The 18,833-nt window shown below is 26.2% G+C and overlaps 1 protein-coding gene across 10 annotated transcripts in view; it reads left to right on the forward strand.

Moving 5' to 3' along the window:
• The window catches only part of LOC142325345 (uncharacterized), a 90,090-nt gene that overhangs the window by 19,041 nt on the left and 52,216 nt on the right, over window positions 1–18,833 (forward strand). For 4 of the 10 annotated variants that reach the window (XM_075366986.1, XM_075366982.1, XM_075366987.1 and 1 more), the window contains exon 2: window positions 14,896–14,937. The exons of 4 other annotated variants lie outside the window; for them this stretch is intronic. In XM_075366986.1, the coding sequence (XP_075223101.1) occupies window positions 14,896–14,937 (42 nt within the window). Of the gene's footprint in view, window positions 1–13,681; window positions 14,938–18,833 lie in introns of those variants that run through there. 2 more of the 10 variants (XM_075366989.1, XM_075366990.1) reach the window with 1 other exon arrangement.

Consider the following 18,833-nt stretch of genomic DNA (forward strand, 5'->3'; position numbering starts at 1 on the left):
TTACGAAAAAAGCATAAAACATTCATATATAAAATAAGATTACTTTATTTAATTGGATTTTAAAACTAAAATCAGAAATATTTTGATAAACATTTGTTTAAATGAAAATAAATTTTAAAAAATAGTCCTGAGTTATTTATGATTTTTTATCGTTTTTTGTTCGACCAGGATTTTAGGAATCCCTACTCTGGAGTTATATGATATATATATATATATATATATATATATACATACACAACTCAACTAAAATCAGCTGCTTCACATCTTTTTGAGGGAGATTTAACCTAACAAAGCTATACTGACAATTAAAATCATAGATTAATTAAGCTATTAAACGTTTTTATTTAATTTCATATTTCGCTTTGGTTTAGTTTTATGTTAAACTTAATAATTTAAATAATATGAAAATATTATATAAATAAATTTTATCATTGCATGTCCTCAGTCAAGTGAGTTTAGATGTGCTTTTAAAAAAGATGCCGTAACTATGATTTTACCTCTTGATACGTTACAATACCTATACGATTGTAGTACACTGATGTAAATAATCAAGGTAAAAATCATATTCTTTATTCCTAGTGGTGTTGTTATTTAAGCACTATATTAAGTAGATTTCAGAAACTTTAATTCATTGTTAAATTAGAAAAAAATTGACTTAAACAGACCAAAATCAAAGAACCTTTAAATTAATTATAAGACAATAATTACTTGCCCGTCTAGTGTTATAGCATAACAGGGAAAGTGCTGTAATCGGTCCAATTTGGGCATATGCGGCTTTCACCGGATCTTGACTTTTGACACCTAAGGAACCCAAAAAACCGGATGGAAATTTTCTAGATGTTCATATGTAAGTGTGTGTGTGTGTGTGTTTGTTTTTGTATTTGGAATTGCACTTCTTATATCTTCAGAAATACTCGACCGATTTTAACCAAACTTGGTCAGATTGCTACTATATATGAGGTATTAATATCATTAAATTTTCAACTAAAAAGGTGAAAGGGGTGAGATTGTACAGCAAGGTCATCATCTCGAGATTAATTAATTAAGGTCTTGTTTTTCTTAGGCACATTTCTTAACAATTAAAAAAATATTTGCAAAAAAAATTGTGTAAAATCGTATCCTCATCCCAAAAAATGCTCTAAATAAACTAGTGGCTAAGTGGGTATACTGGGTAGTACACCCGCGCACTTTAGTTAGAATCATTGAATTAAATAAACAAAAAATATTATATCTAAATAAAATTATGAATATTTTAAATTAAGTTGTGTGTAAGCCATACATTAGAAAAAAGCCGCGTGACGAGCAAGTCCTACAACTGTGTTGTCAGCTTTTTTTGAAGAAAATTTAGATAGATTTATATTACTCGTATTTTATAACAAATAAATACATTTAAAGAGGTAATTGATACACCCGAGGGTACGCTTGCATATGTTGGGTAAATGTAAATTTATGAGTGCTTTTCATACATCTGGATAAGTAAAATATCTTTAGGTATATGTAAAGTATAATTATCTATTTAGAAATACTTAAAAAATATCGAGTTTATAATAGCAACTCAAATACTTAGAAATATTTAATTCTTTATTGATAATTCCCAGTTTATACATTTCTAACGAGAATGTAGTTCCCTAAATTGATTTTATAATTAAAGGAAAGAAGCATGCTATTATTGTGATATTAGCCGGAGAATAGGATTATGTACCGTTGGCTAAGGAAAAATGTTGACTCAAACATCAATTTTTACTTATTTCAAAAAAATAACAAAATATTAATGGGTAAAAGATGAAATTACATCCTATCCTCAGAAGTTCTATATAGTAGTAGTATGTAATTTTTGAGAAATTTCAATGGGGGTCCCTTTTCAGTGTGAATATATATAATATAACTTACCTAAGGGTCCTAAAAGAATTTAAATTTACCATTTTTTAAATTTACCTGATTGTAAATTTAAAAAAAAAATTATAAAAAACTTTACCACGAAAAAATGAAAAATATTTTTTTTTGGCTAAATAATGTTGAAAATTTGTTAAATATGATTTCTCAAAATAGTTTATATATATATATATATATATACAGGGAAAGATGATCAAACTTAGTATTATAAATATGATTTTAACTTCAAAAAAAAAAAAATGGCAACATTAAATTTACAATTAGGAAACTTCCAATTAGTATAACATGAAAACTACTGTTTATTTAGTTATAGAAAGATTTTTATGCGCTTGTTTAATAAATAAAGGATATATAATGAAATATATACATAGGTTATTATTATTATAAAGTATATAACAGTAATGTGCTTGACTTAATACAATTTCGAGAGGTTTCCTTAACGTCAGACTAGAATAATTGTGATAAAAATGATCATACAAATTTTTTTCTGAAAAGCGTTTTTTAAAATTTATTTCTAATTAGAGTACGAGATATTATTGCACAATGATGAAGAGTAATGTACTATTTTCATTAAATTCTTGAAAGAAATATATTATTAATAAATTTTAATGAAATAACGTCCGAACCTATTTGATGTGAATATGAAAAATACGTAAACTGAAAGTTATATATTATATAAACAGTAAACTTGGTTACTTTAGTAGTTCTTATTTGGTTAACAAACAGTAAAAATTATTTAAATTATTTTTAAAGCCAACAGTTTTTTCAAATTTGATATTAAAAATGTTATTCTTTTGCTTGTTTATATTTTTCCTTCTTATTATTGTTTTTCTTCTTCCCATTCTGTTGTTCTATATTATTTTTTATATAAACTGAGCCCTTTTATTTTGGAACATCATAGTGTTCTGACAGTGACCCTTTAAGTTTAATTTTCCCTACATTTACGGTTGACATAGTTTTTCGTTCACTCGCATTACATTGAACAATGCAGAAAAGAAAAATTTTGCCTATTTTTAAATACTATTCAATTTAAAAATATAACATGTACTCTAAACGTTTTTTTCTGATTTTTATTTTTATTATAATGTTATTTTTGTAGCTTCTAATTAATAATAAGTTCATGAAAATCAGAAGGGTTAACCGTTTAATACAACGATTATAGGTAAAGAATGAATGAATAGGTAAGAACTGGAATGATTATTTATAAATGGATGGGTGACCGTTAATTTATACTTTATTTTACCATCTCATTAGTAAATTGTTGTCAGGAAGAGCATCCGACTTTGAACATATCTGATTAAATTCAATTAACCTGATTACGCTGAAAAATATAAACATTTTTTCTAATTAATGTGTAAAATTGAAAATATGAATACTGAAGATTCAATAACTCTGTCATTAAATCAGTTTGCAGGATTTAAATTATTTTATTAAATTAATTAACTGAAAAGCAAAATATAGTTGAAATTTTCAATTATTTTATATTATTTACAGTTGAAATAATCTTAATATTATCCTTTTCTTTCTTTTACCTGTTTAGCCTCCGGTAACTACCGTTTAGATAATTCTTCAGAGGATGAATGAGGATGATATGTATGAGTGTAAATGAAGTGTAGTCTTGTACATTCTCAGTTAGAGAACCATTCCTGAGATGTGTGGTTAATTGAAACCCAACAACCACCAAAGAACACCGGTATCCACGATCTAGTATTCAAATCCGTGTAAAAATAACTGGCTTTACTAGGACTTGAACGCTGTAACTCTCGACTCCCAAATCAGCTGATTAACCACTAGACCAACCCGGTGGGTTCTTAATATTATCCTAGAAACAATTTAATGAACGTATAATAATATTAATTATTCCAGTAATTTATATAGATTTCTAAATTTATCATTAAAATTGCAATTGATAAACAAAATAAACTATTAGCAAAAGTGAAGTAAATACTAAATTTTATAATGGAGATATCGTTAAAAACAGTAATAGAACGTTTTTATCATTAAACAATAAACAAAACATCCTGTGTAAGTGTTTGTAGCCCTGTATTAAAAACGACAAATCTTATCTTCGGATTTTTCACAACTATTACAGATGAAACGTGTGGTTAAATTAAACCAGCCGGAACAGCTACAAACAGATTATTTCTTCTTTAATGCCAACTTTCGCAAACAAAAACAACAGTAAAATCGTAAGCCCGATCTTAAAATAAAGTTCTATACACTCTATCAGATGTTCCTGGCAACAATACTTAAAAGTACGCACATTAACCGTCTGGCCTCAATTAATTCTAACTAGTCTGTTTCTGAAGTAGTTAAACAGAAGTTTTTTTACATTATTTATTTTAATTATCTTTTATAAATTTGAGTATTTACTTAAAATTTAGATACTATCATTATTTTACAAAAAAAAAATACTGTTAGTATTAGAAGAAACACCTTTCTATGTGAATTTATCGAAAAGAAATACAGTCAAGAAGTTTAATTATATTAGTCTTTTCTGCAATATTTAATCATAAAATTCAGTTTTCCTAATTCATCTCTAATAACGCTAAAAGTACTTTTATTAAATAAAAAATTGATACTAAAAATCGAATTTTGAACTAAATAAACACATCGAAATATTCAACACATGCGTATTATCTATTACATTACATGCATGTATATATGTATGGGCACACACTTAATACGTTTAGAAAAAGAAATAGAAACTGTTCGTAGTGCGATCGATGTTGGAATAGTTACTGTTGTAAAATTTAGGAAATGAAAAGAATTACATGAGGATAATTTTCAAGAAAACAAAAATAACGCTATCAACACAAAATTTGTATCTAACATGTTACACAACATTCCTCACCGTAATTTGTGTGCTGATTTTAAATGTACGACTGAAATTGTGTTACACGTAAATCGTAAATTTGTAAATTTTTTTTATAATAAACTCATTTTGATCAACTACTGGTTACAAAATTAAGAATAGTTTCTGTATTTTTTCTTTTAAACAATATCCATACATGCTTAATAAAGAAAGAAAAAAAAATATATATATATATATATATACACTGTATCATGAGAAGTAGACATGTACAAACACGTTTATATGATGACAACATACAGACATCTGTTGTCGCCTACTACAGATCTTAAAGTTCCATTCAGTCGAGCTTCATTTGTCTATACTGTGTGTTGTGTTTCACAGAGTTGTTAGTGTTATGTTATATTTTCATCAATTCTTTATAATAAAAAAGTGATTTTTATCGTTTTTATTTCCTACAACATGGCTTTTGCAAAAGTATGTTCAAATCACCCAGACAATTTTTGTTACGTCTGTGGTAAATTTACACCTAAATCCCAAAGAACGGCTATTTTTGAATTATATAAACAGCTTATAAATTTTATTCTGTTTCTATGCTCGAGGATGAAAATAAAATCTAGGCGCTTCATGTTGTTTGCATATCGTTTTCAGTAGCTCTAACTGAATGGTAGAACGGTAAACGACGAGCCATGCCATTTTCTGTACCGATAGCTTAGCGTGAATCTGAATCTAAGGAACACTTCACCGACTGCTACTTTTGTATGACAGACACATTTGGATTTTCATTCAAAAACAGAAAGATCATAAAATATGCAGATGTATCCTCAGCTCTAAAGCCGGTACTACACGAAGAGGAGTTACCTGTACCAGTACCATCATCTTATCCGACATTGCTTGAAAAACAATCTGCAAATGAAGCAGGTGATGTAGAGGATGTTGAAGAATTTCTTCCTGTATCTGATAAAAAATCTCCTAATTTAATTCAACAACATGAACTTATTGATTTAGTACCCGATTTAAGTTATCAAAGCAGCAAACTGAACTTCTGGGGTCATTACTGCAACAGTGGAATCTTTTAGCGAAAAAAGCACTACGGAAAAAGGTTACTACGTTTAGAACACGAAATAAAAATATTTCAACTTATTTAAAAATTCATTGTGTGTTTGATGTCGATGGCATGATGAAAGAGCTTGGAATTCATCATATTCTTGAACAATGGCGTCTTTTGTTGACCCTTCTAAAGTCAGCATGAAATCAACTTTATTGCGTAGTGGTAAACAACAGCCATCCATTCCATTAGCTCATGCAGTCGATATAAAAAACCCGTTTGAAACTATGGCAGCAATATTAGAAGCGATAAAATACAAAAAGCATATATGGCAAGTTTGCAGTGAACTGAAAGTTGTTGCGTTACTTCTTGATTTACAAGGGGGTTTGCGAAATATTGTTGTTTCCTTTGTTTTCTGGGTAATCGTGATACAAAAAAGTCATTACCAAATAAAGAACTGCCATTGCGACTGAACTTTGTGGCCGGTAAAATGATCCTGCCGTCACTTCACATAAAACTCTGACTCATGAAAAAATTTGTAAAGGCACTAGACAAAGATGAATCAGGATTTTATCAATTAAAAATAAGTTTTGCTAAATCGAGTAATGCTAAGTTTAAGGAGGATATACTTATCGGTCTGAACAACTTAAGAAACTAATTAAGAACTCAACTTTTGACGAAACTTAGCGAATGTGAACTAGTCCTTCAATGAAGTTGTTAGTGGTTTTTTAGGCAACAGAAAAGATGTAAGCTATGTTTTTTTTTGGTTAATAAGCTCTTAGTAAACTACAAACGTTTAGGATGTAAGATGTCATTAAAAATTAATTTTCTGCATTCTCGTCTAGACTTTTTTCCCGAAAATATTGGCTCTGTCAGCGATGAGCAAGGAGAGCGTTTCATTAGGATATTCAGACTATGGAGTATCGATACCAAGAAAGATGGAATCCTGAAATGATGGGTGATTATTGTTGTTTTTTTTTTTGTTTAGAGAAACTGATCAAAAATCGTACAAGCGAAAAATTTTGTCAATATATTTAAAAAATTAAATATAAAAGAATTCCAATGATTTAAACATTTAAAAAATTTTATTTTAAATGATTTAGACTATTAGAAACTGTTATTTTAAAATTATATTAATGTATTTCAATTTATCTGTGTTTGAATAAATAAAAATTTCGTTGATTTAAAAAAATTTTTAATGAATAGACATAAATAATTTTTTTTTTTTAATATTGATTTCAGTGTTATGCATTTATTTATTGGTAAATAAATCATAAGTATCTAAAAAGAAATAACGTAATGTATTTTACAAATTCTGATACAGTTTTGAATTCAGCACCCCAAAATTAGTTAATATCACCATGTTTGATTCCAGATACACGAAAAAGTTTTTTTGTTGACTAGTGTAATCAAATCAATTTTATACTGTGATGATATTACAAAATGAGTATGGAAAGAGAAAAGTATACGGTGTCTGGCGAGCGTGGAAAGATACTTTAGAATTTTAGTTAAAATAGGAATGAGAAAAGAAAAACATTAATAAAAATCTATTATGAATTATCAATTTCTTTTTTGTTTACATTTAATATAAGTTTAATAATGGTGATACAAAGAAAAGGAGCTGGAAAAACGTTTAAAATGAACCATAAACAACACAATTCAAAAACGAAGGATAATAACTAATTACATATACTTTCTTTTTTTTTTATAATATTTATTTGAAAATTAAGTGATTATCTATTTTTACTTAATTTGATGTATAATCCTAAATAAAATTCAAAATTTTGTTTTAGTCATAACAGGTGAAGTCATAACTGAGTCATCATATAATGTGTTGAAAATACATAATAGCATTAGTCATTGGCAAAATTATAATCTTGGATAGAAAACTAAAATGCACTTTTGGCAGTAAATTAAAAGAGCATCATAATTATAGTAAAGCATTAAAACTTAAATTTCATTTAATTAATTATAAATTTTGCTATGGTTTAAAAAAAATAAAGTAATATATCAGTTTTTGTTAATATATCATTCATGGATAAAAAAAAAATAGTTAATTTTCTTCTCTTAAGTATTAAAAAAATCTCGTTAAGTAAATAATGCTATTCCAAATCTACAGTTAAGTACTGTATTCTATCCATGAAGTTTTACGACTAGGTTAAATTTCTTTTTGCGTGCAGAACTATTAAAATTAGTTTTTACCATTTTTAACCTGAGCCCTCAATATTATCTTTTTCCAGTCTGGTTAAGTTTCATGGAATTTCTAAAAAAATAATTTTTATTATTTCATAAACAAATATTAATGTAAGAAATATTTCAAATATATTCAAATTAAAAATTATTATTAATAATAAACGTATTAATTTAATAATTATCATAACAATTGAAATTTACTTGATAAATGTTTATATCGATCATTTTATAAAATACTTACTAAAAAATATCTCATGTAAATATCTCATATATAATTGTCTATTGGCAATAGACAATTAAAAAACAATCTGTTGTGGTTACCACATGACTTATTTGTACGTCTATTGATGTAATGAAAAGTACATAAAATTTTATTTCACTAATAACTTCTGATATTTTTTCACCTTTTTTTTATATTATTATTGAATTATTATTTATTGTAAAGTTAGAGGTTTGTTTGAAGTTAGAGGTTAATACTTACTGATAAATCAATGTACTTAAATTAAAAAAAAGGAGATGAAGTCTGATTAGAACCGATGTGCCTTCCCCTTATAAGATCCAAATATTTCATTAATTAAAATTTGATTTGTCTATAACTCTGAAACCAATGAAAATATGTACCACTTATGATATATCGCTGAAAATCTCTCAATGAAGGCTTATTATTGCAGTTAAGAAAACATCCAAAATCCAAATTCTTTGGATTTTGGGTTTTTTGGACACTTTTGGTCCAGTCGATTGCAATCAAAAGAGGAGGTGCACAATTAGATGTTACAACAGTCCTAAATAAAAAATTTCAACATTCTATGGCTAATCGTTTTTGAGTTATGTGAGTCAAAATGGATAAAGTGATGGTCAAATGGATATTCCGTTGAAATCTGAAAAGCGAAATTTTTCGTGATAACAATACTTTCTTTTCTTCGTACACGGAAGTAATAACAAAATGATAATCTAATTGGATAAGTCACCAAAACTCAAAATAAATACATTTATTCCTTTAAAGGTTACAAGTATAAATGCTGAAAATAATGTTATTCAACATCTACCTTCAATCACTGAAATTTTACTATAGGGTTAGATTTCTTTTGCGTGTAGAAAAGAAATATTGCTAACTATTGCTATTGCTTTCCACCATTGTTAAACTAAGCTCTCAACATCATCATTTTTACCAGTTTGAATACCGTTTTAGAAGATTTCTGAGAAAATAATTTTTATTATTTCATTAACACATAATTAATAAAAAATATTCCAGATAGATTTTACTTGCCAGCCTCCGCGGTGAGAGTGGTGGCGTCTTAGCCTTTCATTCGGAGGTCCCGGGTTCGAATCCCGGTCAGGTATGACATTTTCACACGTTACAAAAATTGTCATTCATCTCATCCTCTGAAGCAATACCTAACGGTGATCTCCGAGCTTAGAAAAAAAAACATATAGATCTTACTTAGCAACCCTCAATAAGCAAAAATATTGTGGAAAAAAACTTAAAATAATTTGTTAATTACATTAAAAAATCTCAAGAAAATTTTAGATATTAAAAAATGAATATCTTACTGGTATATATCGGGTTGAGTTTACGTAAAACTGTCAGGATTTATCATTTATTTGAAGCAGATTAGATTTTATGAATCTATTATGGCTTGTTAAAATTGTTCAGTTCATAAAATATAATGTTTGATATTTTTTATCACAGTTTTTGTTTAAAAACTACGTTCCTTAATATTTACAATTTATGTGTTTTTATGAAGATGTATATATACATCGTGTATATATATATATCAATATATATAAGATGTATATAAGATATATACATCAATATATATATATATATATAACTCAATATATATATATATATATAAATATAACTCAAATTTATACTCTAAATTTAAATTTATGTGTTACTTTTATACGGATTTGAATACTAAGTCATGGATACCGGTGGTGGTTGGGTTTGAATTAACCACATATCTCAGGAATAGTCGACCTGAGACTGTACAAGACTAACTTCATTTACATTCATACATATCATCCTCTGAAGTAGTACCTCACGGTGGTTCCGGAGGTTAAATAGAAAAAGAGTAATCTCTAAATTATTTAATAATTTTTAAAAAAAATTATTGTAGAAGAAAGGTACTAATTTATTATTTCGATAATATTGTTATTATTGAGATATGATAAATATATTTGTATAAAAAGTATAAAAATTGTTTTTTTTTCATAAAGTAATGCAACAATACTTTATTTCACTAATCGAAGTAATTTAAATATTAATTATATTATTAAATCTGTATCGACTTAATTATGTATTCTACCTTTAAAATATTATTAATAAAACCAATAAATCTATTTCTTTTATTCCATAATATTTATGATATTTTTATAGGTAAGCTTCCTGTATCTCTTTCATTGTTATCAAAATATTTGTTATAGTTGAATATTATTAACCTTAATTACTATATATTAAACATTATTAATTACATTTTTAATAAAATAAATAATACATTTAAATCTATCCTTACACTCTGTTACATCCCAGAAATAATTTGATCTTCTTGAAATGAAATTTAACTATAAGAAAAGCAATTTTCACTTAAATATAGTTTTAAACGACATTAAATTATTATGTTATTCCGACTTCTATGGCGGAGTGGTAGCACATTTATCCAGCAGTTTCTGGACTAGAATTCCGGTCGAGCATGATTTTTTTTCATATGGTACAATATTTCATCAATCAATTAACGTGTAACGAAAGTAAATAAATAAAATTAAGCGCAAAAACATCGTCAAAGTTTATTCATCTTATTACAGGTCCACGCACAAAAAATCCTGATGCTTTATGTCAAGCTAAACCCCAACAATTGATTTTAGCTTTACATGTATCATCTTTGACCTTGATCTGAAGAGGAGCTACCACTAAATGAGTTAATTTCATCTCCAAAAAATAATCAATAAAACCTGTAAAACAATCCTCCTGAAAAGAATCTTTGTTAGATAATCCTGTGATAATTATCTATCTATTTTCTGCTTTCCCATAAATTACTAAACTTTCGAGTAATTCTACATAAAATCCTATCATGAAAATAATGATTCTTTCACTTTTATGTGATTTAATTAGTTGCTAATATTTTAATTAATTAGCTAATAATATAGAGTTTTTTTTAGCCACTGATAGAAAGTTTCTTGCATATTAATGCAGGAATACTGTCTTTAAATGCATTACATTAATAAAGATAGCCTAAAACTGCAAATAATAAAGCTTAACAAAGATTATAATGATAATTTCTAGTACAGTTTTTTTCTTTTTAGATTTAGAAATAGCACAAGTTAGAAATGTAGAATAACATACTGTTTAAAACTAAATTTTAATGATAATTTAATTTTTAGACTAAATAAAATTGTTTGCAAAATACATAATAAACATCGTTATGTACATTATATATTTATTTAAGTTTCAGTAACATTCATTAATGTAGTAGAAAATATTGAATAATATTTTCGTTTTTCTCAATTTTAAATTACATTTTTCTTTTATTTACTCTTTTAAATATAAGTTACATCTCAGAGAATATAATAATATTAATTAAATATATTTATAAAAAAAACTAATAAAAATAAAAAACTACGAATATTTTTACATTATTAAAATCACATTGAATTGTTTTATTTAATTATTATCTCAATAAAATGATAAATTAATTTTTCAAAACTGCTTAATCACACAATAAGTATTTATATTTTATCAATGTAAAATTTTTTATCAAGCATTTTTTTTAAATTTATTTTAAATATTACATTTTGAAGTAATATTTATTACTTATCTTAATTATATAACTTTTTAATTATTTTTCTCTATCATGGAACAATGTATAATTTTTAATTATTTATACTTTAATTTTATTATTTCAAATTATCTAATTTGAACTATTATAAATATAGTTGCTTTTTTAAAATAAATCATGAAGAAAAGAATTTTAATAACTCAAGTGCACCGGTAAATTATTAAAATTAGATTATTTTTAATAAATGTTAAACGACAAATTTTCAAACGTAAACGTCTAGTTTTTCATTCATTTTATTTTACGTACAAATATATTTCTAATAAATATATTTACAATCGTTAAGTAACTACTTAAAATACTAAAATTTGTTGTATATGTTTGCACAAATAAAAATAACGAACATTCGTAAACGGCAAAATTAAAACACCGATAATATAACTATTTATTTCATATTGAAAATAGATAATATATTGATTGAATGGTAATGAGATAAAAAAATGAATGCTGAAATTTTAGAAAATAGCCCCACATGATTGATTTAGAAACCAGTTTGATACTATATAAACTAATTTGTTGTTCGTTTTTATTTTAGCTGTTGTAATAAACTCGTTCAAATGGGATTTTAAAAGCTAAAGTTAACAATAATGCTACAATTAAAAAAAAAAAATGAACTTTATTTTTTTTTTAATATGAATAAAAATTATTGTTTGCAAATTTTATTGTTTCTAAAAGAAAACTAATTTATTAAATTTTTAAAATTATAAAATAAGTTAATAATTTTATATCTGAATAAAAGAGTAATATATTTTTTGTGTTCTAATAAAATCTAATTCTATTTTATAGAATTCATTATAAATAATTCATTTACCACTAGACCAACCCGGTCTAGTGGTAAACTCGCCATCGTAAATCAGCTGATTTCGAAGTCGAAAATTCTCAAGTTAAATCCTAATAAAAGTAGTTGTTTTTATTAGGATTTAAATATTAGATCGCAGATGCCGATGTTCTTTGGTGGTTAAATTTCGATTAATCACACATTTTAGGAACGGTCGGCCTGAATTTGTGCAAAACTACACATTTACCAGTATAGTTTCATTACACTGATACGTCGTTAACGACTTCAACTGTTGATACGACTTTAAATAAATATATTAAAAAATAAAAAAAATTACACGATTATCAAATAAAACAGAATAGTTAAGCATCAACATGCAGTTTAAAATAAATTAACGTATTATTTTTATTATACTAATTAACGATACATTTATATCATAATTATGTGTAGCTAGTAAACACACTTGTACAAAACTAAAAAAAAATCATGTTCTGAGTTTTTTTTATATATATGTTTAATTTTTTGTTAGGTTCTATGACGAAAAAATAAATTAAAATTTGTACATTTATGAAAGATATATATTTAAAATTTTCAATTAAATTTGCAATTTAATTCTCAATTTAATGTTATAATGGGATAATTAGTAATGTAAATAACAAATAAAAAATTATCTCCTTTAATGTAAATAAAGTAGCTGTTAAACAAATGCTACCGGTTGCACTTGAGATATTAGGAAATTTTTTTAATAAATAAATAAAATTATTCAACATAAAAAACTATCTAAGTGACGTCATGGATGATGTTTTAGACGCCGCGCCATTATGTGGTAGTGGATTCACCAGCCAGACCACGACGTGCTGAAGAGCAGTACTCATATTCATACACGTCGACAAGCGAGCAGAAGTCGACTTCTGGTTCTGACGGACCACCATCTAGAAATTATTCATCGAGTACTGAGCGCGTCTCAAAAGCCACTGGATCAGGTCCTGGTTCAACTTACCATTCAACCTCTGAGCGCGTTTCCCGCTCCTCAGATTACCCAGGATCCTATAACCACTCCTACTCATCGACAACTTCCGGTAGGCTTCCCCACGGTACAACTTACCGTCATTTCTCTTACCGCGTTTAAGAATTGTATTAATTTGCTTCAGTATAGTTATATCCTAAATTAGTAACCCAGTAATTCTGCATAATCTTCCGTGATATAATAGTCTAACCCACTTACTGCGTAATAAATATTTTAATTATATTTATATATATATCTTACACAAAACCGTAATAACAATCGTAAAAAATAAATAAATATTTACAATAAATGACAAAATTTAATTTATAATCACTAAGAACACATTTACATAAATTTCTTTTAAATTAAATATATAATCTGAATTCTTATCAACGAATATAAAATTGTTAAATATTCTTAAATGTACACTAAAAATTATAACGTCCAATAAAAATGAGGCTACATAAATGTAACTAATATCTATCGCTTTTGATGTACGGTATTTAAAATAATGGTATTTTTTTAATTTGACAAATACAAAAATATTAAATAGGATAACAGAAAAAATATTAAAATTTTTAATATAAACATTGATATGTTTATTAAATTTTTAGGTTTTAAATTTTATAGTTTGTCATTTTCCAAAAACAAAAAGAAAGTAGTAATAATTAAACTTAAAACTTATTAAAAATAAAGCTACATCTTAAATAAATAAACAAATATAAAGTTCATACAACAAATTAAAGAATATTTTTAAGATTAATACGAAAATATCACAATCAACACATGCATACATACACTAACATTGTATTTGTAAGGTATTGTTGAGTTTTGTATTGTCGTTATGTTGCTTCAAAGTGTATTCTGCGTTGAGTTAATTACATTTAACAAAAATATTTTATACTATGAAAATTTTTTAATTTAAAAAACAAATTGTGTTAACACTATATTTTTTACATTTTATTAGCTACAATTTGACTTTTATTTATTACTTATTTTATACTAGACAGCTGTGTTTGTTGCATTTATATAATTATACATGCGTATATGCACTTTTTTCTTATGCACCCGTTTCCATTCATTAAATTAATAATACCTAGTCTAACCGCAACTATCTAACATAAAAAACTTAAAAAAAAAACACATACTATAAAATAAAAACGGCCCCAATACGGTGGTTCGATCGTTTTAGAATAAAACTAATGTTAAAATTTATAATACTATATTCAAATAAGAACTATTCCATGGCGTCACTAAATATTAATGTTTTTGCTAATATCTGTCCTTCTTGTTTTTTTCCTGTCTTTCCTTCTCCTGGACGCAATGCTCCAGCATCAACTCGAAAGACGCAGGCTTACTCCAGCTATTGGCCAGGTAAGTTAACAAAGATTATTTATTTAATTTATATATTTATCTTTATTTAATTTTAGAATAAAAACTCAATATAAAACAAATTTATTACAAATATATTATTAAAATTATTTTAATTATAACTAATATTGTTTTGTATAATGATAAAAAATTATTAATTAAACGCATGAAAATTTAGATTAGTTCTAAACAGCTTATTAAATTAATAAATTCTAAACTGAAATAATAAAATACAGAATTAGATTAAATTTTAATGTAACAAAAACGTATGTAGTCTAACGAAATAAAAATAGTTGAACTCTGTAACGTATTTTCCATAAATAACTTTAAAAATTAACACAGTTTTATTAGGATTGTAATATCATTTGTGAAAATGCCAAAACAAAACATTTAGTAGGCTAATGTAACAATACACAAGTTTAAAGCTTAAAACAAATTAAATTTACTTTCCAAGTTCACCTTTCACGAAAACATGTTGAAATATCATGATAACGTCAGCTGACATGTTGACACTTTCACTTGGCAAAACTGTCAGCAACTTAAAAAGTTTTATAATGGGAAGTCACTGAATAGAGGCACTAAGCTCCCTTATTAAAAATATTATTTTCTTATTTAACTAGTTAAATACTGCGTTAAAAAAAAATAAATAAGATTTTTCCATGTCACGTTATTGAATGGAAATGGAGTTAAGTGCATGATCGTGCACACACACACACACCACGTAGATATATATATATATATATATATATATATATATATATATATATAGTTATAAATTCTGCTAATTAAATGAATTCTTTTTTTTATTTATTTTGTCTAAAAGTTCAAAGAAAAATGTTTTTACATAAAAAAAAAAATGTTGTGGTAAGAGTATGCAATCTAAATTAAGATTAAATTTTTAAACCTTATTTTTAATTAAAATTTCAGTTAATTTATTCTAATCCTTTAAGTTAAATTAACTAACTATTTAGGGTGTGTTAGTGGTTTAAAAGCTAGGGATTAGCAAAAATTGTCCTTCAATAAAAAAAAGAAAAATTTTTATGTCAAATTATATTTACAATCGGTTTTATACATTAGAAACCATATGTAAATTTTATAACAATAATCAAGTTGTAAAGGAGATTCCCTTGAAACACCTTAATTACATTCTATGCATCAACAATAAATCAAAGGTTGTAATGTAAGCACTGATAAAGTCCAGCCGGTAATGAATTTGAAATCATAAAAATGTCCAGTACTATGAATAAAACCACAACATAAAAAGAAAAATAGCAGTAACAGTAATAAAAATATTAGTAACATAAGTGACTATAAACATAATTTAAAATTTTGATGACGCACAACAATCGCACAAAACAAGACGCACAATCGATCGAATTTCTCTCGAACATACGAGAAACCCAAGTATTGATGAATTTCGTTGTTTCGTACGAACCATGGCGTCTGTGTGATGCAGCTCGCAGATTTACTCTGGAATCACTGAATAATTTTAATATTGCTGGTACTCGCCGTACCCTAAGAGTCCAAACAGGTTTTAGAATCACTTTGTAGAGAAGTAGCTTGTTAGATAGGGACGGTTGCGATTTCCTGCCTAATAACCAGTATAGCTCCTTTAATTTGATATCTAGTTGTTTCCTTTTTCCCTTAATGTGTCTAATCTTTCATGTTAGACGACGATGAATACCTAAATATCGTTCACCGTCAGGTCATGGAATGTAACCTTCACGTAATAGATTCCTGGGCAGTTACCTCTTCTCATCGTGAATGTCATGTACGTCGATTTCTCTTGATTGACTTTTAATTTTCCATTTCTTCAACAACTCAGCTAGAAGGTCTAACGAATAACCCAGAATGCAACTTAGTTGAGGCATGAGTTGGATTATAGTCGACAACCACGAAAAGAAAAATGTTAATAAAGAATATCAATTTCATGTACTCAGAAATCACTTGCAGCTTGATGTAACAAGTCTTATGAATGAGACTACGTAGTTCCCATTTCGTTAACTGATAACTGATTTTCCCCGTGTTTTCAATTTTACGAAATCTACTATTACTGTCTAATTATTTTCCGGTTGGACAGAAAAAAATTAAACAATTTGTTCGGTAAGTATAGATTACAACATTAATTTTGTGATTATATTGGCTGCTGATGTCTGCTTAAGTAAAAATCAAGAATCTAATTTTCTAAGCCTCTCTGATTACCTAATTTGGGTTTTATAAATCTGTGTATTAGTATGAAACCTAGAAAAGGTATCAATTAATTATAATCATAACTTATGGAAGATAAAAGTCTCAGAAGTCATAATTTAAAAATTTAATTGTATAATAAACTATATCTTTACTTTTAAGTGATAGTCTAATATGCATTGGGCATTCCAATGGCATCCCTTACAGCATATAATTTTTCAAAATTTTCAAGTATAATTTTACGTAACAGTAGACAAGATTCTTCCAAAATATTTTTCATTGAAAAACGATATAGCTCAATAAAAACTTGTAACTATTTAAAAAAAATTAAATCAACATCGATAATACAAAAAAAAATTAATTATAAAAAAACTGGCAAAGAATTGCATGAGTTTCCCGGCTATTAATAATAAAAATTAAAGGAGTTAGAGAAAAAAACAAAATACATGTTTTAGAGGAGGGGAGTACATTTTAAGAAACATTTTTCTAAAATTATTCGTATACAGATTAAGCTTAACAAATTTACCTAAGTAAAGTTTGCTCCAAATCTAAAAGTTCCTTCAATGAAGGCTGAAATAAAAAGAAGACTTTCATGCATTTTAGGTTAAATATTAAACATTTTAGACATTTTTTGGTATCTCTATGTAGTATAACTTTCAAAGATTTATTTAAATATTATTTAAACCGAAGGGAGATAGAGCAAAAGAGCAGAAAAACATTTATTTAGATCTCAAGAGATGGAGTTGATTTTTTGAAAAACGTTTTTTCGGATCGTTTATACATGCATTTAGACAAAAAATTTGTTCTATTAATTTTTTTTCTAAAATACCTCAGAAGAAATTTCCCTAACCCATATTTCCTTAACGAATTTTGAAAAAAAATTAACATGATCAATGCTTCATATATAGAAATATTGGAGCCAAATTTAAAAAAAATCCGTTGGGTCAATCCTAAGACATAAGGCCAAAAGCAGTGCGATACACAAACAGACATACATACATATTTTGTCTAGTGAACTGGTTGGATCCTAAAACGTAAAGATTTTCAAAAATTCTGATACCCCAATTTTTGATATAGTCCCCATACTTTCCTCTTTGATATAACTATTATAGCTATATTCGCTTGGAAAGTAAAAGTTTATCCAGTTTAACGGAATTATACCACATAAATAATACTACTGTGTGTGAAATTTGTTAAATAATATAAAGGTAAATGAAGAAAGAACAAGAACAATATTTTTTCTTCCTGTTCGAATAGGAAAAAGAAAAATTAATTGCAAACAGTACGGCATTATATACAAAATAAATTATCTTTATTTTCACTTTTTACAGTGAAAATAATCATGATATATTACAAACTGAATCGTAATTTACGCTCAAACTTTAAAAAGTTAACAAATATCATCAGAAGCAATATATAATTTTCATTTATTTTAATAAAAGCGATTTTTAATAACAAATAAATAAGAAAGTATAAAGAGTAGTTATGCGTTTGCATGACTATTTGCAATTAAAAAGATATAGAACTCTTTAATTTCCGGACGAATGAGTAAATATTTATAAAATGTAAGAAAATTATTAAATAATGTCGTGTGAATTACGACATCGTACCCAAAATAAATAGGAAGAAAGTCTCTATCCCTATTGTTCTAAAAGTTATAACAAAATTACTAATTCTACACGCAATAAAAATATACTAAAAGTAAAAAATAA

The sequence above is a fragment of the Lycorma delicatula genome, chromosome 5 (genome assembly GCF_047948215.1).
Source record: "Lycorma delicatula isolate Av1 chromosome 5, ASM4794821v1, whole genome shotgun sequence".
NCBI classification, from domain to species: domain Eukaryota; kingdom Metazoa; phylum Arthropoda; class Insecta; order Hemiptera; family Fulgoridae; genus Lycorma; species Lycorma delicatula.